General features: G+C 42.6%; 1 protein-coding gene across 1 annotated transcript in view; it reads right to left on the bottom strand.

Moving 5' to 3' along the window:
* slc24a5 (solute carrier family 24 member 5) overlaps window positions 1-23,470 on the bottom strand; it is a 39,979-nt gene extending 16,509 nt beyond the window's left edge. Inside the window, exons 1-6 of the mRNA XM_073033169.1 lie at window positions 21,664-23,470; window positions 21,336-21,515; window positions 8,683-8,766; window positions 6,743-6,846; window positions 4,273-4,373; window positions 922-1,205 (exon numbers count right to left, since the gene is read on the bottom strand). Of these exons, the coding sequence (XP_072889270.1) occupies window positions 922-1,205; window positions 4,273-4,373; window positions 6,743-6,846; window positions 8,683-8,766; window positions 21,336-21,515; window positions 21,664-21,829 (919 nt within the window). The 5' untranslated portion in view covers window positions 21,830-23,470. The remainder of the gene's footprint in view (window positions 1-921; window positions 1,206-4,272; window positions 4,374-6,742; window positions 6,847-8,682; window positions 8,767-21,335; window positions 21,516-21,663) is intronic.
* Between the last annotated feature and the right edge of the window lie 424 nt (window positions 23,471-23,894).

The following is a 23,894-nucleotide window of genomic DNA, read 5'->3' as shown; positions in this document are numbered from 1 at the left end:
ACACAAAATTATGAGGGGCATAGACAGGGTAAATGCCAGCAGGCTTTTCCCCACCGAGCTTGGGTGAGACTAGAACTAGAGGTCATGGGTTAAGGGTGAAAGGTGAAATGATTCACGGAAACACAAGGGGGAATTTCTTCACTCAGAGGGAGATTAGAGTGTGGCACGAACTGCCAGCAGAAGTGGTGGATGTGGGTTGGATTTCAACAGTTAAGAGAAATTAAGAAAGGGGAATGGAGGGCTATGGTCCGGGTGCAGGTCGATGGGATCAGGCAGATTAACAGTTCATCATGGACTAGATAGGGCAAATGACCTGTTTCTGTGCAGAGTAGGAGTCCTTTTAAAAATCATTCCTTGAAGGGATCAAGAATAACCAGTTGAACTGCAAAATGCAGATCATAAAGAAACTATTGTTGGCTCAATAAGTTCATTTTATCTCACCTAATTCCTGTTCTAGGTAAAGCATGATTTGTGTAACAATAAAAAAATCACACTTAAAAAAAAACACAGGTTTCTGGGTCACTCAAAGTAAGAGTTAAATTTTAGTGCAATTGGCCAGTTGTTTGAAAACAATGGAATCATCACCTTGAATAGCAAGGATATTCAGTATTCTATGGAAAGCATGTTAAGTGTTTTCCAAAATCTCAGCTATGTCTAGCAGAGTCCACAAAATCCAATACTTGTGAAGTCTTACACAAACTCTTCAGGGGAGAGGAGTGGAGGGTGTGTCAAATGATTAGAAAGGTAGGTGTTTAACATTGCATAGATATCAATGCACATTTATATGCAAGTTCCTTTGATTGAAATAGACACCATCCACAAAAAGTGGAACACTTCTTTCTCATTGATAAAAGGTTTCTTATTCAAGTAGACGTAGAGATGTTAATTACTAACCCATCCAAATGCTCATCCTGACCTTACCTTCAGTAATCTCCGAGAGCCCGTGTAAACTAAGAGAGTGTTGGGAATAGCCAGAATCGTCCTGAAAGATCCCACTATCCGATCGAGAACGCCGATATACGAGCGGCCCATCTTTTCCCTGCCAGCCCATTAGCGCCTCTTGCTCATTGCTTTCTTCCATCACTTGTGCCAGGCAAGCACAGCACGGGCTAAACATCCTTGTTATGAACTGATTAAGTTTCATGTCAAAGCACATGACCACGACATACGCTGCATAGATCAATAACAGAGAAGCACATTCATACCTTAAAAAAAAGAGACAACATTCAAGTCGGCACATTAGCTCAAGCACTGTTTCCATTGAGAACAATACTACGATGTTAATTAAATTTTTATTTATTAATTTTATTTATTTAGATATCCAGCACAGTAAAAGGCCTCTGTGGCCCAACTACAGCCACGTGACCAATTAACTTACAGACCTGTACAACTTTGGGATGTGGGAGGAAAAACCAGAGCACCCGGAGGAACCCTGCATGATCATGGGGAGAACATACAAACTTCTTACAGACAGAAGCGGGAATTGAACCTGGGTCGCTGGTGTTGCAAATAGCATTAAGCGAACTGCCACTCTACTGTTCTGCCCCTTTGACCTGTACAGGTGATATTCAATATTTATTATAATGACCAAAAGTGTGATCACTTTTGTGTTCATTCTCAAGCTTAAAGAGTTTCTAACAGTATAAAACAAAAATAGATAAGCCAGGTTCTCATTCCACTTTCAACCAAATTCAAACTCAGAGAAGATTTTATCTGCTTTGTCAATTAGTGCGACACTATTACAGTTCAGGGCATCACAGTTTGGAGTGTCCTCTGTAGGAAGTTTGCATGTCCTTCCCACAAGTGCGTGGGTTTCTTTTGGGTGGCCCAGTTTCCTCCCAAGGATGTACTAGTTAGTAGGGTACAGACGAGATCAAATCTGCAGATGCTGGAAATCCAAGCAACACACACAAAATGCTGGAGGAACTCAGCAGGCCAGGCAGCATCTATACAAAAGAGTATTGTTGACATTTCAGGACAAAACCATTCCATCCTGCCGAAGGATTTTGGCCCGAAACGTTGACAATGTCCTTTTCCACAGATGCTGCCTTGTCTGCTGAGTTCCTCCAGCATTTTGTGTGTGTGTGTGTGTGTTAGTGGGTTAATAGGTCATTGTAAATTGTCTGTGATTAGGCTAGAGTTAAATAGATGGTTGCTGGCGGCCTAGCTCGACGGGCCAGAAGGACCTGTTCTGCACTGTGTCTCTAAACAAATGAACCTGAGATTTTATTGGAGGGGGAAGGAAGATATTCCTGGCCAGATTATGGGGAAAGATGGGAGAATCTCATAGGTTTGATCCTGCACATTGTTAAAAATCTAATTAGCTGAATAAAATGTGGGATGTCAAACAGGAAGGGAGTAAAAGATGATTACATTTATTAAATTAAAAATCCATCTCTTTGTTGCAATTATTTAGTATCAAGGGCTTAAACATTTACAAGCAACTACTGAATTTTAGATGCAGTTCTTTTAAAGATGAAAGGGGAGGAATGTTCATTCTAATTAGAACATGCTTTTGTTGACATGAGGAAATATGATCCAGAGAGCCCAGCTGGATATAGATTAAAGCTCCCCCATACCCCTAGGCTTGGAGGAATTTCTAAAGCTGCACTACTGAAACTCGTACTTTTCCACATCATTCATCTTATCCCTTTGTGAATGTAATAGCTTTTGTTCCAAAATCAAAACTGTTCTCATCTTATTCACTGTCTTTGAATAAGACTCATCCCAGGCAACTTTGAAATTGGGTCTTAAGAAGGTGGTAACTTAGTTCAGTAACTAATTAAGACTGCATCAAGTGGTGTAAAGTTTTATCTTGGTAAAATAAAATATTGGTATTCATTAGAGGTTCACATGAAGCAAAATAGACCAGAATGTTATACAGCACCAACACAATACACAAGGCTGATTTGTGCATGAAATTCCTGAAGTTTTCTAGAGAGGCCACGGCTTTGAATGCAATGGGTTACCCTCAGGAGGCTGATTTATACTTGTGCATACGGGCTACACCGCAACCTGCGCCGTAGCCCTGATTTTCACTTCTGTGTCGCTCTACGCCATAGCGAGCATGCGTTGATGTGCGCCAAAACACTAGTTGGCGGTGGGGTTTCTATGCCACTGTGTTGAGTTTCTTCGTGAGAGACATGGACGAGGAAATGCATTTCAAACATTTTCACATGCCAGCAGGTAGATTTGACGATTTGGTTCATCTACTTCGCATCAGTGTATGCAAAGCCTACAAATATGGCGGAGAAGAAGCAACCGGAAATGTGCAGGAGGAAATGCGATGCTACCAAGTGTATCGCATAGAAACACTTGTGACGCACAAGTATAAATCAGCCTTTAGACACTGAGCATTTCATCTTGGCCGATTCACCAGAAAGGTCCTGGGTTGAAGGTAGTTGGTAAGACAAAGATTAAAAAAAAACATCCAATTTATTTTGGGATCAGACTTGTCCACAGGTTAGGATTTTACACTGCAGCAAGGCTAATTTCAGGGCGAATTAGGTAGGATCTAGCAGAGGTTGATTGGTTGAGCCTATTTGAAAGGAAAGGAAAGAATGGCAAGAATGAGGTTTTTTTTAAAAAAAGTGAGATTACAAGTAGCCAATAACAGCATGTTCCTCTTAGGGTGAAAGATGAACCGAGCAAGTTTGAGGAACTTTGATTGGTGAGATATTGAGTTATAGGGAGAGGAAAGCCAGGCTAGATCTTTATTCCTCGGAATGTAGGAGAATGAGAATCAATCTGATAGAAATGTTTAAAATTATGTGAGGCGTAGATAAGGTTAAGAGAGACTAAAACACATGAGTATAGATTTAGGAAGAGAGGTCAAGGTTTAAAAAGAGACCCGAGGGGCAACTTTTTCCGCATGCAGAGCCAAGCGAGTACATGAGTCAAGGTGCCAGAAGAAATGGTACAATGCTGTCACTTAAGAACCACATGGACAGGTGAGTGGAGAGACAACACTTAGAGCAGGGGCTCCCACCCCGAGGTCTGCAGACCCCTTGCGTAAAGGTAATGGTCCATGGCATTAAAAAAAATGTTGGGAAGCCCCGACTTCGATGAATACGGGCCAAATGCAGGAAACTGGATCTAGCTGGGTGGGCATTTTGGGCAGCGTTGCCTAGCTGAGCTGAGGGGGCTTGTGTCCGTGAGGCATTCCTCTGACTATCTAATTTGCACGTAGATCAGCATTACAGCTACATTTTTAGTGATTAAATAGAGAAATTATATTAAAATTAAGTTTAATAATAGATTGAAAAGCCTTACCAGTGTATCACATTATCGAAGATAATAGCAATTAATGCTACAACACTGATGGCATAAGCTATGCAATCCCTCAGCAGTGGCCAACAAGTCAACTTGCAAACCTGGAAAAGTTTTCAAAATTAATGTGAAATATTTCACATGCCTACACAACTCTGATGAAAGGGCCTTTTTCCCTCAAGACTGCACGATAGTTAACACATTCATTATTGATGTTAATGACCACTTTAATCTTTCTTCAATTCATTTCCATGATTGGGCTTTTAGTCAAGTCCAAGAGCTTAAGAGCAAATTTCTTTGAGAAGTTATGACATTTGGCATAATTTTAAAAAAACACACACACTCACTGATTGTGAAAGATGTATAACCAAGCTAATTTAACCCCATTCCCACACACCCCTTGTTAACGTGGAACACGGAACACTACAGCACAATGCACAGCTTTTGACCCATGATGTCCTACTGACCTTATAAACCTATTGCAAGTTGAATCTAACCCTTCCCTAGAGGGAGGATACTACAGTGCAAAAACAGGCCGTTTGGCCGGTCTAATCTGTGCAAAGCTATTATCCTGCCTCATCCTACCAACCTGCACCCAGGCCACAGCCATTTCCTTCCCATCCTTCTACATTTCTATTAACATTTCTCTTAAATGTTGAAATTGAGCCTGTATCCACTGCTCCTTCCCATATAGACCTCCGTTGTCTCTCCTGCATTAACTTTTCTCAGCTTCTGCTCCCCCTCCAAGTCTACATCTCCTCTTTTAAAAAAGAAAAGATTTAATTCTACTATCCTTAGGCCACCACCCATCCCCAGACCCCATTGTTCCTCTTTATGTTGAAGACACAAAATTCATGCTGTTCTTTTCAGATGTTTTAACAGGTTTACAAGTCTTCTAGTGTCAAGACTTTACAAAGTCACTGTTCTATTGTTTCCATGCTTAACAATTGATTGTATGCCTTTATTTTTCCAATATTTTTATTGAATTTCATATACACATATACAGAATTCATAAGGATACTTATTATAAATCAAAATAAGATAGCACAAAATGAAATATATATAAACCACACTGATACAATCACGGTATACCATATTGATGATCAATCAAATAAAATAAATTGAATGATGAAATACAATAGTATGGTTAATTATATTTTAAGCAAAATCTACACCCCCTACCAAGACAAAGCTGGTTGGTAAAAAAAAGTACCATGTAGTGTTTTATAATAATAGCCCAGATCTATATTTTAATAACAATTCAAAGATTTTTTAAAGTAGTTCAGAAAGGGTTCCCATAGCGTTTGAAAATCTTGGTTAGAAACAGAAATCAAACAACGAATCTTCTCTAGATTTAATCATGACACTGTTCTGATCATTTAGAAAGCAATTAAAGGCAATTTCTCCCACCTTATTGCCTCCGCAGTCATTGATCTGGTTGACTATGCCATCTGCCTGATAAACATCAACGCTATTGTCCAGCTGAGTGTGGCCACGCTCACTGCTCCAAGTGTAGCCAGTGCATCTACTCCCCCAATTCATCCATGCCTGCACATTCAGCTCTGGTGCCCTGTGAGGGTCTTTCCTAATGCTTCTCCTACTCACCTTCTACACCACTCCAGTGATAATCAGCAAACAGTAAAAGTTTTTATTTTTTTAAAATTTTTTTTACACATTATCTGATGACAACCAACTCGACCTCACCACTTCCTCTTCAGGCTATCTCTCCACACCTCCAACCTGGCAAGTGAGCAGAGATTTCTGGCAAACAAAAACTGACAACATTTACTGAACGTTTAAATCTGACACACATTCCAGAAGCAGTTTAATTCAATAACTCGGTAGTATATTTGACCCTCTCCCTCACATAATGACAACATCACTACAATTTACTTCCTCTAATGTCACCAGGACCTCAAGCTCCTCTTATTGAAAACCTCATCACACCCTTTTCTTCCAGAACCTACTGTTCCAATAATTTTGTCCCCAGCCTCTCGTTCTACCATCGCCATGGATACAAACCGGCAATGGCTTCTGGCCAATCAGCATTTCTATTTTAAAATCCTCACCTTTGATTTCAAATCCCTTCATGACCTCACCCCTCTTCATATCTAATCTCCAGCCTTGCAGAACAATTCTGTCCTGTCAATCAGCCCCAGATCTATTTGTTCTACTATTAGTGGCTATGCCTCAAAAAGGCTCAGAGTTTCCCCTAGATCTTGCTTTCTCATTACTCTTTTGGAATCCATTTTAAAACCCATCTCTCTGACTAAGCGTTAGATCTTTGCCTGGTACATCGCTATATTTAATTTTGTCATTTAAAAACAGCTCTTCGAAATTTCCTGCAATATTTTTCCAGATTACAAATATTAAATAAGTGATTATCAATAGAATTAACGCAAATTTGAATTTTGACAAGATAATAGTTTAATCTCACCTCAGAATTGTCAGTGACATTATTGTATTTACGTACCATGGTGGACAACAGCCCACATGCAGCACAGATCCCAAGCAAATTGTAAACTGCAGATCCAACTATCGTACTAATTCCAATATCTCCCTTTGTCACAAAGACACCTAGGTACAAGGAGTGAGAGATCAAACAGCAAGATTTCCCAATTTAGTATTCTATTAACATGCAGAGTGTAACCAGAACTGCAAGGTTTAATTTGGGACAATCCGAAAGTATGCTGGTCAAGATAGTTTTACAAAAAGTATTCCTAAATTGAAAGGTGACATCAAGGAGACGTCTACTCATTATCCAACAATGATTGTTGGCACCTTCACAAGAGTGCCAGCATTTTACACAAAGTTGCCTGGAAATTCAAACCTGCAATACTGGTTTTAGTCAATTTTTATATAATTGTCCCCCCCCCCCCAAATGAGTGAGCCACGAGAGCATCCATTTCTAAGTGATTTTTTACATTAGTGCAGTGGATAGCATGATGCTATTACAGTTTGGGACGTTAGAGTTCAATTCTGACATCATCTGTAAGAAGTCTATACGTCCTCCACATGGAATACTTGGGTTTTCTTCAGGCCCTCCAGCTTCCTTTGACAGTCCAAAGATGTGCCTGTTAGTCGGTTAGTTGATCATTTACAATTGTCCTGTGATTAGGCCAGGGTTCAATTGGTAGGTTGCTGGGGTGGTGAGGCTCAAAGGACTGGAAGGGCCTATTCTACACTGTATCGCTAAATAAGTGAAACATTTTCATTTGGACACTGACTTCTTGCCAACACTGGACTGACCCTGGTGAAGGTTAATGGCTAGACTTCTGCACAGCTAATCTGGGAGGCCTTAAGATAAACAAAATATTTTTACTACATCTTTAAGGCTGCACTTACCTCAGCTGCCCTCAACATTGAATTAAGCCAAAACTCTAGCCTACAATTTCTGCTCCTTCTCCTGTCACAGTCACACCATCCCAATAAAATCTACATGCCAATATTGGACTCTCAATCACTTTCACATTTCCAACCCCACTCCAACATCTCCTAAACAGCCAAGGGGCCCAACTTTCTCCTGGATCTCCAGCCCAAAACACCAACCTAGGCCTTAAATGCCTTGCAACGCCAGTCGCCAATCAGGGCCCAGAGACACAGAGCGAAAGAAAAAAAGCAACACCTAGTTTGTTGTAATTGAAGTTCCACTCAACACAATGGGCTAATGCTTATCGGCTACCTTGAGGACACAGCTGTTGCTTTGAGCGCAAGTAACTTCAAATAATGGTAAAATTGTTTTTAAAATATTTTCACAATCCTTTAAAGATAAAGTTGATAATGCTAACATTAAATATAGATGATTCAAGGTATTCAGTTAACACTGAAGTCAAACCCAGACTGATGGAAGTGATCAGAGAGTATAATAGAAACACGTTTTTTTGCATGTTCCAATTATTCAGGTTCAGATTCAGATTGTTTATTGTCACTTAAAAACCACAAATGCAATGCAGTTAAAAAATGAGACAACGTTCCTCCAGAATGATATCAACAAAGCACATGACAAAATAGACTACACCAGAAAATCCACATAACGTTTGGCAATCCCCAATCCAGAGTCCGGAGAGGCTGCTGCGTATTAATATCGCGCTACCATCTTAGCGCGTTCCCCGGAAAGGAGCTCCAAATCCACCAGACAAAACAAGACCAAAAACTAAAGCTACAAGACCTGCACAAAACCACATAGTTACAACATATAGTTACAACAGTGCAAACAATACCATAATTTGATTTTTTTTAAAAACAGACTATGGGCACGGTAAAAATAGTCCAAAGATGTTAAAAGACTATAAGTTCGAAAGAAACCACCACAGAGTTTCCACAAGTCCTCAGGGTCCCGATAGACTCATCATCTCATTGTGTTCCAATTAATATTAATGAGTAATATTTTTAAAAAAGGATAATAGGTCTTACCGAGAAAAGATGTGACTAGTTCAGGAGCAGAGCTTCCGGCTGCCATAAATGTTGCTCCAGCAACATCCTGAGTAAGACCAAGACCTGACAATTGCAAATACTGTTATATTATCAGAATTCAAGGATGATTTAAATGAATCATCACAAAAAGATTGTATACAATAATCAAGTACCAGGAAGTAGAGATCTGTTAAGCGTGCCCACAGAAAAATAATCCCAGGGTTGTATTGAATTGAATTGACTTTATTACTTACATCCTTCATATACACGAGTAAAAATCTTTATGTTGCATCTATCTAAATGTGCAATTTATAGTAATTTATAATAAATAGTATGTACAACAGGACGTTCAATAGAACATAGAAATACAGTTGTGTCAGCATGAAATAATCAGCCTGGTGGAAGAAACTGTCCCGGAACCTGCAGGTCCTGGCTTTTATGCTGTGGTACCATTTCCCGGATGGTAGCAGCTGGAACAGTTTGTGGTTGGGGTGACTCAGATCCCCAATGATCCTTCGGCCCCTTTTTACACACCTGTCTTTGTAAATGTCCTGAACAGTGGGAAGATCACGTGTACAAATGTGTTGGGCCATCCGCACCACTCTCTGCAGAGTCCTGCAATTGAGGGAAGTACAGTTCCCACACCAGGCAGTGATGCAGCCAGTCAGGATGCTCTCAATTGTGCCCCTGTGGAAAGTTCTTAGGACTGGGGTGACATTAGGGTATGTGGTGACATGTACAGTATGTACTCTGATAGTAAAACTTACTTTGAACTGTGATACACCAGAACCCTGTCATGGACAATCCCCAGCTGGGCTGCAAAAGGAGGAGAGTTGGACATGGGGCTTGCAACCCTATCCTTTCAAAACTCAGAGGGACAGAAACACCAACAGGAGTTCCGAAGAGCTCACCCCCAAGAGAGGAAGGATAGGCAAAGATGGGCTACATCTGGGGACAACTCGAAAGACAGGCCAAGGACAGAGTGGGCTACTGGCAGCCTACGCCTCAGTCGGGGGGTGGTGGGCAGAAATAACAGATACAGCAGGCCTTCAATTCTTGCTAAACTAAGCTTTACACTGCATTACAATGAGAGTTTTATGCACCACAGAACAGCAACTCAAAACATCGTGATCATCCCAGAGGTCCTAGTTAAGTACAAATGCATTCCAAAACAAGGATTATGAAATTCTGCAGCCACGTTTTAATTCAAAGCAAAACTGGCATTTCATTTTCAACTCAGCCTCAGTAGTCAGCAGTCTGCATGCTGAACAACATCACAACTTTTGGTAAACGCATTTTTATTGGAATCTATTTGGTTTCTTGAAGAATTCAAACACTAATTACAAGTACTCCAAAGAAGAAAACTTTAGCTAGCTGAGAATGCTGTGCATAGTTGACATAAGAAAGGGAACAAAAACTGCATTGAAATCTTTCTTCACGAGATGTAAAGCTTCACATCCCCTGAAGGCAAACAATAAAAAAACGCAAGATCTAAAAGTTAAATTGTTGGGCATTCAACTCCAGTGATCTGTAAATCTTAAATTGGTGCAAGCTATTTGAGAGAGACCATGCACAAAATTCAATTGAGATGCATAATTTTTGGAAAAACAACTTTATAATTATACACTATTCAGAAGGGAAATCCTAAACATTCTAAACTACAAAAGCGGAGGTTTCAAAAATGAGTTTCTTTCTCTTGATCCAGTTTGCTTTAACCAGACATCTGGATAAAAGATATTGCCAGTTTAAAGTTACCAATATACACACTGATGTAGATAAACTGTGTCACTTGTGGCAATCCCAGTGCTGCTCAGGCAGCATCTATGGAGAGGAATAAAAAGCAGACGTTTAGGGTCGAGACCCTTCTTCAGGACTGGAAAGGAAGGGGGGAAAGATGCCAGAGTGAGGTGGTGGGGAGAGGAGGAAGGAGTACAAGCTAAAAGGTGATAGGTGAGAGGGAAGGTGGGGGAGGGGGCATGAAGTGAAAAGCTAGGAGGTGATAGGTGGAAGAGATAAAGGGCTGAATACATTGGACTCTGAAAGGAGGGAAGAGTATACCATGGAGAAATGGAAGGAGGGGCACCTGAGGGAAGTAATAGATAGGTGAGGAGAAGGGGTCGAGGGGAGCTGAATGGAAAACTAGAGGGGGAGGGGAGGTAATTACCGGAAGCTCAAAAGTAATATCAATGGTCCCCATCCACCTACCTTTCCCCTCGCCTGGTTTCACCCATCATCTTCTAGCTTGTACTCCTTCCTCTCCCTCCCACCACCAAAGCTAACAGCATTTTGAAGGACCCCATGCACCCCTCATATAAACTCTTCTCCCTCCTGCCATCTGGCAAAAGGTACTGAAGCATTTGGGCTCTCACGACCAGACTGTGCAACAGTTCCTTCTCCTAAGCTATCAGACTCCTCAACACCCAGAGCTAGTCTGACACCACACACACACACACACACACACACACACACACACACACACACACACACACACACACACACACACACACACACACACACACACACACACACACACACACACACACACACACACACACACACACACACACACACACACACACCTCCACTCCCTTTGCAATTTTTGCTCATTTTTTTCTCAATTCCTGCTAAAACATTGTTTACATTTACATCAATTAATATATTGTAATTCGCCCTTTACTGTGTCTATTGTCTTGTTTATTAATTATTGTATTGTCTTGCACTGTTTTGTGCACTTTATGTAGTCCCGTGTAGGTCTGAAGTCTAATGTAGTTTTGTGTTGTTTCATATAGCACCATGGTCCTGGAGGAAGGTTGTTTCATTTTTACTGTGTACTGTACCAGCAGTTATGGTTGAAATGGCAATAAAAACGACTTAACTTATTCTGGCTTCTTCCCATTTCCTATTCAAACCTGGTGAAGGGTCTCAGCCCGAAACATCAACTCCTTATTCCTCCCCATAGATGCTGCCTGACCTGCTGAGTTCCTTCAACCTTTTGTGTGTGCTACTCTGGAGTTCCCTCTGCAGAAACCCTTGTATCGTTGATTCACTCTTAAATGCCATCCTTACTGTAAATAGTAAAGGCATTTAAGGTGACGTGGCATAATGTTATAAAGGGGGCCAGGTTAGCAAGCCCCTTCTACAAAACAGCAGAAAATTTACAACTAGCAAAAGTCACAAGTTTTGCTGCCCGTCAATGATGGCTTGAATGCAACCAAATGTTCTTTAATTCAAACGTTTATAAAAATTCAGTGACTCAATTAAATTTTAATTATTAAAAAGCATGCTAAAGCTATTAATATTAAATCAAGGAATTATACAATTTTGTAATTAATTTTATCTGTTTCCCTTGTAGCTGTTCCTTTCTGTTGAAGTTGGTCAGCTTGCCATTTCTGCAAAAACATTTTAACTGTGCCTCAATCAGCACGAGCAATTTCCTGTGTGACCACTGGGCATTTCAACAAACCCCTGCTTTGTCATTGAACCGAGTGTAGCTGGAACGTAGGCAACAGAACACACTCCGGGACCCCCATGTTCATGGAGGAGTCTAGGACATTTCTGTGGTAAAATGCCAAATTTGGTTTCAGATATTGCAAGGAACATCACTGGAATTAATGGCTAGACAACAAAGCTACATATTTAAAAGATTTTTTTTTAAAACACCAGATCGATTTAAAGCACGGTACTGTGCTAACGTTTAGGCAGCCCAAATTTTTTTTTAAATATAAATTTTGTTTTTGATGTTTATTTTTTGTCCTCTGCATTAGCGTGTCAGTAGAAAAAAAAAGCAAATTTTAGATTTCTAAACATTCATTTTCCAAAAAAGTTAAATGTTACAGAGAAATTGTATTTCTTTAAGGGAAGTAACAGATTAACTAATAGCGACACGCACAAAATGCTGGAGGAACTCAGAATGTCAGGCGGCGTCTATGGAAAAGAATAAACAGTCAGATGTTTCAGGCCAAGACCCTTCATCAGAACTGAAGGGGTGAGAAGTCAGTAAGGTGGTGGGGGGGGGGGAAGAAAAATACAAGGTGGTAAAACTGGGTGAAGAGCTGAGTAGTTGGTGAAAGAGATACAGGGCTGAAGAAGGGGGAATCTTATAGGAAGGCCATGGAAGAAATGGAAGAGGGAGGAGCACCAGAGGGAGGTGATGGGTAGATAAGGTGTGAGGGGGAAAGGGGGAATGACTGGGGGGGGGTGCTATTACTGGAAGTTCAAGAAATAGATGCACATGCTTTCAGGTTGGAGGCTACTCAGACGGAATACAAGGTGTTGACCCTCCAGCCCAAGTGTGGCCTCATTGCAACAGTAGAGGAGGCAATGGACTGACCAGTCAGAATGGGAAGTAGAATTAAAGTGGGTGGCATTGGGAAATCCTGCTTTTTTTCTTGCAGAGCGTAGGTGCTTGGCAATGTGGCCTCCTAATCTACGTCAGATATCATCAAAATACCACAACTGGACACTGTAAATGACTCCAAGAGACCCACAGGTGAAATGTCACCTCACCTGGAAGGACTGTTTGGAGCTCAGAATGGTAGTGAGGGAGGAGGTGTAGCATTTGTTCTGCTTGGAAGGATAAGTGCCAGGAGGGAGATCAGTGGGGAGGGATGAATGGGCAAAGGATGAATGCGGAAAACAGAAAGTGGTGGAGGGGGGGAGGGAAAGATGTGTTTGGTGATGGGATACCGTTCGAGATGGCGGAAATAACGGAGAATTACGTGCTAGATGCAGAGGCTGGTGGGTGAGTACAAGAGGAACTTTATCCTTAGTGGGGTGAATGGGGTGAGGCCAGATGGGCGCGAAACAGAAGAGATGCAGGTAAGATGTGTTGATGGTGGAGGAAGGAAAATCTTTGAAGGAGGACATCTCATTAGGTCCAGAATGAAAAGCCTCATCCTGAGAGCAGATGCGGCTGAGACGGAGGAATTGAGAGAAGGAGATGGCACTCTTACAAGTTACAGTTTGGGAAGCGGTATAGTCCAGCTAGCTGTGAGAGTCCATGGGTTTATAAAAGATATCAGTAGATGAGCTATCTCCAGAGAGAGGGACACAAAGATCGAGAAAGGGGAAGGAGGTGTTGGAAATGGACCAGGTAAATTTGAAGGAAGGGTGAAAGCTGGATGCAAAGTTGACGAGCTCCACATAGATGTGGGAAGCAGCACCAATGCTGTCATTGATGTAGTGTAGGAAAAGTTGGGGAGTGATACTAGAGTTTCCTTGGAACATAGACTGAGCCACGTAGCCGACAAAACATTAAGCATAGGTGGGATCCACACGAGTGCCCACAGCTACACCTTTGCTTTCTACAACTGTTGATAATGAGTTGTACGAACTAAACTGATCAACGGTTGTCGAAAGGATCAAACTGGGTGAAGAACAACCAACCCAAAAGGCGAGGGTGTGGCAGATGCACCAGCTTAATCAGCAGATCATTAATTCTTACATCATGGCAAGAGTGAGCAAAGCAACAAGACACAAGGTGGTCATTCTGCATCAACAATACGTTTTCCCCCAAGCAGAAATTTCATGGCAAACCGAAGTTTCAAGATGTGCTGTCCAATCCATTCTGAAGAAGTACAAAGAAACAGAAGGTTGAGGACCAGAAACGTAATGGCTGGCCGCGGAAACCAACTGCAGCAGATGAGAGATACATCAAACTGACGTCCCTTCTAAATTGGACCAAGTCCAGTGCTGCCATCAGCTCTGAACTCAGAAACCACTGGAACCCAAGTACACCCTTCTGCAGTCCAGAGAGGTCTTGTCAGAAGTTGTCTTCGTGGAAGAGTTGCTGCCAAAAAGCCATTCCTCCAAAAGAGGAAACAAAGCCAGGAGACTCACCCATGCATAAAAAAATGGACTGGGATACCGAACAAAGGCAGCAAATGGTCTGGACTGGCGAGTCAAAATTTGACATTTTTGCCTCAAGCAGGAGGCTGTTTGTCCTTCGAAGAGCTGGCGAGCGCTACACGGATGAGTGCCTGTAACCAACAGCAGAAGTTCCCCCACAGGTTTGGGTCTGCATTTCTGCAAATGGAGTTGGTGATCTGGTCAGGATGCATGGAATTCTCAATGCTGAGGAGTACAGGCAGATTTTCCCTGATGGAGCAAACACGAGGAAATCTGCAGATGCTGGAAATTCAAGCAACACACACAAAATGCTGGTGGAACACAGCAGGCCAGGCAGCATCTATAGGGAGAAGCACTGTCGACGTTTCGGGCCGAGACGTCAGTCCTGACGAAGGGTCTCGGCCCGAAACGTCGACAGTGCTTCTTCTTATAGATGCTGCCTGGCCTGCTGTGTTCCACCAGCATTTTGTGTGTGTTGTCTCCCTGATGGAATTGTGTGATGGATGAGGTGTCTGATTGATCTCAATTTCACTCTGCAGCAGGCCAATGTCCTCAGACACACAGGCAAAGTCATAAAGAACTGTCTTCAGTGAAAAGAACAAGGAGTTATGCTACAGATGGTATAGCCTCCACAGAGCCCCGATCTCAACAACATGGAGGCTGTCTGGGATTATCTGGAGAGACAGAAGCAAGCTTGACAGCCAAAGTCTGCAGAAGAACTGTGGCAAGTTCTCCAAGATGCTTGGAACAACCTACTAACCGATTTTCTTTTAAAACTGCATGAGACCTCAGAGACTGCACGTACCTCAGAGAAATGATGCAGTTTTAAAGGCAAAAGGTGGTCACACCAAATACTGATTTGATTTAGTTTTTTTTAAAACTGTTTACTGCTCTTTATAGTAATTTTAATATTTAGAAATTTTTCATTATTTTTGAAAGCATCTTTGCTTTGCAGATTGTGGTTTTTTTTAAATAGCATGTGCCCAAGCTGTTTGCAAAATACTTTCTTTTGAAAAGAAGGTGAAAAAGGGTTAAAAGGACACATTCTAGAGAGAGCTTTGAGCTTGGGTAACTGTTGCTTTAATTGGAGGATGTTAAGACTCTAAACCAACATCTGTAGGAGATTCAATAGTTTCAAAGTACATTTATTATCAAAGAATGTATAAAAAAATACAACCATGAGATTTGTTTGCTTACAGGCAGTTGCAAAGCAAGGAACCCAGTTAAAGAAAAGATCAACCACCCCAATGCCCACAGAGAAAGAAAAAAACAAATTGTGCAAACACTAGAAGCAAGCAACAGCGTTCTGAGCCATATTGAGTCCTTGGATCCAAATACCCAGAGCGACCTGGAGTAGGCCCAAAGCAGGGCAAATCACCACAAAGTTCACTGACACGAAGCACAGCAGCCAAGTGCAGTCTCACAGCTCTAGTGTCATTGAGAGAGAAGCCCCCGGACTATCTGGGCCGGCATTTAAATTGTCCGCACCTCACAGTAGGACCAAGGCCCCACTGTCGGCAAATCACTCTGGGCCTAGATTTTGCTGCCAAAGGAGCCGATCTTAACCTCTCCAAATTGGCTCGGTACCCGGAGAGATCCAACTTCATCAGACTCTTGACACCCTGCCTTTCCAGTCTATATGGGCCAGCATTTAGATTGTCCAAACATGGATTGTGCCTCGCATTAGGATGTGGGCCTAACTGTGGTGAGTCACTCCAGGCCTTGAACACGCTACTTATCAATTTGCTTCGGACCTGGATTTCACTGCTGAAGAAGCCATTCTCAACGTCTCCACTTCGTCTTGGCGTTTGGAGTGGTCCACCCTCATACCTGGGTTGGTTGGATGGTTATCAGAATTCCTCTGCCCCGTCTTCTCCCCTCCGAATCATTCACTCCAACCAACGTGGCTCCAACTCCAAGTGTGTCGCTTTTGCAGCGAACCAGTAGGGCCCATCCTGCAAATTCACTTTGCCTTCGCTTGCTTCTTCACTTCTTGCAGTGATAGTTTACCACAATTTACTTTAAAAAGTTATTAAAGGTTTTAAATCGAATTCCCATCGGAGATATGAACAAAAAAAAAATCAGTCCACAAGTTATTGGAGCAGTATTAGGCCATTTGGCCCATCAAGTCTGTTCTGCCATTCGATCTTGGCTGACATTTTCCCTCTTGACCACATGCTCCTGCATTCTCCCCATGACGTTCTTGCTAGTAAAGAACCTATTAAATTCCTCTTTAAACATACGGTGACTCGGTCTCCACCACACTCTGAGGTAATGAATTCCACAGACTCGCTAACCTTGTGGTGAAACCTTCCGGTTTAAGATGGCGCTACTGAAGATGGGCAGCGGCTTACTGGCAGTTCATAAAGCAAGGAGTAGAACTAAATATTTCATTGACGACGCTTACTGTGGAAAATGTGGTGAACAATCACGGCATACAAAGAGGCGAGTGAAGGAAAGGCTGACTTGAGGGTTGAGGCGTGTGGATGCGATGCAAAGTCGGAGTGAGGTCAAGATGGAGTCAGGGCGTGCAAAGTAAAGTTGAAGCGGAGGCGTTTTGGAGCCTGCCGATGTAAACTATGCGGGGTTTAATCGGACTAAGCACTGGGCTGATTTGGAATGATTGGGTATAGGCCAGAATAGAAATAGAAATATCTTTATTGTCATTGCATAGTACAATTTGTCACGCAGCAATACAGTGAAAATGAGTTTGCAACTCTCGTACTCAATGCTATAAAACAACAAAGAAAATAAATAAACAATAAGTATCCAGCCAGTACAAGCAATGTCCAGCAGTACAACTCAGATGCATGACAGCCATAAAACCAGTAGTAAAAGTTGCAATATAACAAATTTATGGATGATGCTTGATCGATTGGTTCAGAGCAATTATAGCTCTGGGGAAAAAGCTATTTTTCAGTCTGGAAGTGTGGGCATAGAAAATCTTCTAACGTCTGCCAGATGGAAGAAGTTCAAACAGATGATTGCATGGGTGTGTATTGTCCGCACAGATGCTTGTAGCTTTCCTTAGGCAGCGTGAGCTGTAGGTGTCCTCCAGGGCTGGGAGCTGTGTCCCGATGATCTTCTGTGCGCTAGAGACGACCCGCTGAAGTGCTTTCCTATCAGCTGCTGTACAACTGAGATACCACACAGAGATGCAGTATGTTAAGATGCTCTCTATGGTGCAGCGGTAAAAGGTCACCAGCATCTGCTCAGGTAGACCAGCGTTCTTCAGTATCCTGAGGAAAGCAAGTGTTGCTGTGCGTCCAGGCCCGGAGCATACCGAAGTGACAGGGCATTCATCCTACTGCAAGTAACGACCCAGTGTTAGGACGATTTGAGCGCAGGGAAGTTTGCTAGCTGCTCCACGACGTTTGTTCCGTCCTTTGAGCGAAAGCCAAGGCTGAGAGACTGCTCCAGCTCCTCCAGACTCTGTACCTGTGAGCTCAGCACCAATTTGCCCCACTGTGCGATGAACGGAGGCTGAGGCTGTGGGCCTGCTCTGGCGGCTCCAGGCTTCGTGTCTATGGATGCACTTTTGTTCTGAATGCTGTTGCTTGCACAGTGTGTTTTCTCCCCCTGTCTTGGTTGGGTCTGTCTCTGGGCTATATATGGTGACACATTCACTGGTTCCCTGCGGGTTGGTCTTTTTTTTAAAAAAAAAGTTATTTCGGGTCTCTTGTTTTGTGGGTGCTTGCAAGCAGAAAAAGCTCAAGGTTGTACACATTATACATACTTAGATAACAAATGTACTTAGAACTTTGAGATTAGTGGGAATACCCACGGTTGCTCAGCATCTGCTGAAATAACTGGTGGGCCAATGCTTTGGATATGGTCTCTTGCTCAAAACTCAATAATCTTACAATATTGCTTTCAGTCCCAAGACTCTGGCTGCCTACAGCTCCAATGTGAAAATGGAAAACTTGCTGCTGTGTTCTGTTTTCCCACCTGTATTCTAGCTCTGGAGTCCAGCAGTGAATCACAAAATTCCCCTGGAGAGCTGCTGGACACAATGCAGCAAAAACCAATTTCATTCATTTATACAGAGACGGCTGAAGGGGGAACAGGTAGCTCAAACAATATAACCTTACTCTATAGTCCAATCTCCTTTCATGGTTTGAATTGTTTAAGTGATTTTTAACATTTCCAATAATATTTTAACTGTTTAAATAATGTTTGATTTTGCGATCTTCAGAAGCATCCAAGCCTGGAGCTTCTGCCATTTCTCTCAAAGACATATGGTTAGGGTCAGTGAGTTGTGGGCATACTTGTCGGCTGCCCCCAGCACAATCTTCGCTGTATTAGTCATTGACAAAATAAATGCATTTCACTGTATGTTTCAAAGTTCGAAGTAAATTATGAAAATATGTACGTCACCATATACTACCTTGAGATTCATTTTCTTGCAGGCATTCACATTAAACAAATAATTAATTAATTAATGGAAAACTGCCCATAAAGATGGACAATCATTGTACAAAAAACAAACTACACATAATAAATAAAACTAAGCCTATGAATTGCAGAATTCTTGAAAGTGAGTCCGTAGATTGTGGAATCAGTTTAGTAGAGGTGAATGAAGATTATCCAGGGGTCTGATGGTGCAGGGTATCCATCCCTTGATTTCCAGTCTCGCTGGCATCAGCGAACAACGATTCCTCTGGTGACACCTTCCAGATCGCTAAATTTCTTCACTTTTTCTACACCTTATGTTTGTCCTTCATCTTGATTGTGTTTCGGAAATCGTTGGAGCCTGGGGCGTGTAGTTTGGAGTTTGATTGAATGATCTTGGGCTCTGCTGTCCGAGAGGACTAAGAGCTGCCTCATGAAGAAGACCAGAGACGGGGTATGGGGCCGTGATGGAAATCCATTTCGAAGCCTTGAGGAAGACTGAAGCATCGAGGCGGATGCAGAGGAAGTCAGCGATCGCTCTCCATGGAGGTTACGGGTCAACAGCTGGGTGGGCAGCACTCAGAAGGCTGCAGGTAGGTGGCTGGTGGTCGCTCTTCATGGAAGGAATGTTTGGTTCCGACGGTAGGATGTTTTTGAAGATTTATGCGATTATTGGACTGTGGGGTACTTTGCACTCCTTCAGTTTTCTGTGTTTTCTTTCTTGCTGCCGACTAGGGTTCCAGGTGGGTGAAATGTTAATCTTTGTGAGAGGGACGGCGGCTGAAACATCAAACCCACAACCCCCTCCCTCGTAGAAAACAATAACATCAAACCTCCAACCCCCTCTCTCACAGAAAAGAGCAGCGACGATAACATCAAACCCCCGAACCCCCTCCCTCATATGCAAAAGCCATGAGGTCACCCACACAGAAAAACCAACAAGAACATCAGACCCCAAATCCCCCACCTGTAATAAAACTAATTTCCAGGCAGTATATTCCAAGAGGACCACAAACTTGTCATAGGGTTTGGAGGCAAACCTCAATGACCTGGAGAGGCACGTTGGCTGGAGTCAGGGCTTCATGCTTTGGCTGTTGGTAGGGTCACCCATGCCAAACAGGTCAAAGGGTAAAGGCCAGATCAAGAGTGGTCCATCGGTCCTCCAGGTTCGGGGATTCAGATCAGGGCTAAAGCAAAACTTTTACAGAAATAACAATGAAGAATCCTTCTACACTTGAGTGCAACAGTACTCCTGAACTTGCCTGACTGACAGCAGTGAAAACTGAGCTACTGACACAGTGAAGGAAGTCCAGATCACCACCAGGGATGGAGGAACTTCATTTTTGTCCTAAATGCCTGTGGCATAATGGGAGAGATATGGTGACATGTATACTTTGATAATAATTTTACTTTGAACTTCTTTAACCATGATCGTTTGTTAAATGGCCATACGACTATTTGTTAAATCAATGCAACTATTTTAGTGTCACATTTTGCACAAACTCCCCAGGCCTTTACGACTGGGTAGTCAAGATTCCCCACCTGTAATGATGGGTGTGGCCAACACATTTGCCCCCCAAGCAGCTTACCAAAGGCCCACATAAGGACAACAGACTTCCTGCCCTACAGAGCATTTGAAAGTGAATTACCGTAGCTTTTTAAGCAAGAATCCAAGTAATTTTTCTACCAATTCTATTATTCCAAGTTTATAAACACCATGTTTGGACTGCCGGTGGGATTTGAACCAGCATATCCAGAATCTTTAGTCCACACATCCAGATTAGTTTTCCAGCCTCATTAATTCAAGTTTATTGACATTCAGCCATATATATATATTTGTATTCAACTGGGTATTCATCAGGCTCTTGAGCCAGAGGGGATAATTTCACTTGCCCCATTATTCAAATGTTCCCACAACCCATGGAATTACTTTCAAGGACTCTTCACCTCATGTTCTCAATATTTATTATTACTTTCTATTTGCACGTGGATAGTTTGTTGTTTTTTGCACACTTGTTGAACGCTTTAAGTTGACGCGGTCTTTCATTGATTCTATTATAGTTATTATTCTATGAGTATGCCCGCAAGAAAATAAATCTCAGCTTTGTATATGGTGACATATATTCGCTTTGATAATAAATTTACTTTGATATGTATACTGCCAAGCAAGGTGCACACACAATACATACATCTTACACACAAGGTAATATTACCGCAAATAGGTTAGCAAATAATCAGGTACTTTTGCGACGCAAGTCAGAAGTAACTAGGACAAAACTACTGGCTTCACACTCGTCGCTAAACTAATGTACTCCAGTGGCATCAAACGTGTGTCAACAGGAAGTTGAACTTCGTAGCCCAGAAGGAGGTGCAGGTGTAAGTGATTAGGCCGCGGAGTTAACATTTGCACTTACGTTCACTGATAGTCTCCAAGGAAGGTAGGAAATAGTCTTCACAAACTATGTCAATAGCCAGCAGCATGTAAAGAATGATGATAAAGTGAATAATTATGCCTCCCTCTCTTCTCTCTTCCAGTGTAAAAAATCCTTCAGGGAACTCCGATGATGGAGATATTACACACTTGGTCGAGTTATCTGCGTAAAGTCAGAAAAGAATCAGAACATTGGTATTTGTTTAAGTTAATATTGAACAATGCATCCCACACAGCGGAGAGATCAGCATGCACAAGAATTTATTAAAACCGCATAAACAATCTTGTGAAGACAATCAGAAGGAACTGACCCGCGACGGCCCGGCGAATTCGTTGACTGTTTCCCCGACTGGATAACGAGGCGGCTACTTTGTGAATGAGATGAGTTACTCCGTAGACAACCAGGAAAATTCCAACTACAAAGAAGATCACTTTGTTTCGTCTTTTCCTAGGCTTCAGAATTCCTGCCGTACTCATTATTAATCTGACTGGACTTTCAACGACTTGACCAGCAACCCTCAAACTATCACAACATTTTCATAGTTTAATGGTAACTAATGAGTTCCAGGCACTGACATGGGTTCAAATATTTATCACAACTGACTTTTAATTGGAAGGCATTGGAGCTCAGATGACATGGTCACGAGCTGCATTAACTAATCATCTGAGTGAAGTAGCTAAAAAGCCAATTAAATCATTGACGAGAGAGAAGGTTTTGAGGTGGAAAAGGGGAGTGGTTCCCTGGGGAAGGAGGAATGTTACATTTCCTTAGATAGCATGGAATGTTGGATGTTTTAATTACGTGAAAAAGAAATGTCTAAAGCAGAGTAAAATCAGAGCCTTTATTGAATTTAGTAGATTAAAGAAAGGCCCTGAGAGAAAAAGAAGTTTTGCAGATGCCAACATATCTATGCTTTGAGGAAAGTTGGTTTTGTGTGATTGAATTCGATAAAAAGCTTTTCCTATAGCCACTTAAAAAAATGCATCACAATTATTTCTCGTGACCGTGAAAATAATGGGGCTTTCACTGAAACTATGTGCAAGTTTTAAAAATGGCCTTGTGTACTATTCTGTACACTCAAGCCTTAACACCGAACCTTGGTTCAGTCCCTTCCCACCTATTTCCGCGATACTTCGCTTGCTCTCAAACTCCTCAGTAATTTTCAGTTCCCTGGCCCTGACCGCCTCACTTTCACCATGGATGTACAGTCTCTATGCACTCCTATCCCCCATCAAGAAAGCCTTGGAGCTCTCTGCTTCTTTCTCAGTAAAAGAAGAAACCGAACAGTAGTTCCCCTCCACCATCACCCTCCTCCATCTTGCAGAACCGGTCCTCACCCTCAACAGTTTTCCCTTCGGCTCCTCCCACTTTCTCAAGACTCCGGAAGTAGCCATGGTCACCGGCCCGCCTTTTTGACGGCTACGCGGAACAGTCCAAGTTCCAAGCCTCCCCAGCCCCTTCCTCCGCTACGTTGACGCTTGCCTCGGTGCTGCTGAATGTACCCACGATGAGCCGGTCAATTTCAACAACTTTGCCTCCAACTTCCACCCCGTCCTTAAATTCACTTGGCCCATTTCTGACACCTTCCACCGCTATCTCCACCTCTCTGTCTCCTTCTCTGAAGTCAAACTGTCCACTGACATATTATATAAACCAACCAACATCCATAGTTATCTTGACCATACCTCTTCCCACCCTCTCCCACGTAACAATGCTATTCCTTTTTCTCAGTTCCTTTGTCTTCACTGCATCTGTCCCAGAATGCCTCTTTCCTTTCCAGGACATCAGAGATGTCCTCCTTCTTCAGAGAATGGGGTTTCCCATTGAAACTGCCTTCACCCGCATCTCCCTCTATTTCCCAAGCATGGGCGCTCACCCCCATCTTCCCACTTCCTTAACAGTGATCGTTTCTCCTGTCCTTAACTACCACTTCAGGAGCCTCTGCATCCAACACATCCTTATCTGCAACTTTTTATTCCTGCAAGTGGCCAAAGTGCTGCACCTGCCCATTCACTTCCTCCCTCACCTCCATTCCAGGCCCCAGACAGTCCTTCCAGGTGGGGCAACACTTCACCTGAGAATCCGCTGGGGTCACCCATTGTATCCAGGGCTCCCAATGCAGCCTCGTTTACGTTAGTGAGGCCCGTCGTAAATTGGGCATCGAGGACTTTCTGCTCAATCTGCGAAAAGCAGAATTTCCTGGAGGCCAAACATTTGGATTCCGATTCCCATTCCTGTTCCGACACATTGGTCCGTGGCCTCCTCTTGTGCCTCAGTGAGGCCACCCTTGGGCTGGAGGAGCAACACCTTGTATTCTATCTGGACGGCCTCCAACCTGATGGTATGAGCATCGATTTCTCCTTCGTGTAACAAAAAAAAATCACACCCCCTCTTCTTTTCTTCTATTCCCCACTCTTCTGAACTACTTATCACCTCCCCGGGTTCCCTTCCTCTTCTCTTTCTCTTTTGGTCCACTCTCCTCTCCTATCAGATTCCTTCTTCTCCAGCCCTTTACTCTTCCAATCCACGGCTTGACCTATC

This window comes from Hemitrygon akajei, chromosome 30 (genome assembly GCF_048418815.1).
Source record: "Hemitrygon akajei chromosome 30, sHemAka1.3, whole genome shotgun sequence".
NCBI classification, from domain to species: Eukaryota; Metazoa; Chordata; class Chondrichthyes; order Myliobatiformes; family Dasyatidae; genus Hemitrygon; species Hemitrygon akajei.
Note: the sequence above shows the minus strand (reverse complement) of the source record. Positions and strands in the feature narration are given on the sequence as shown.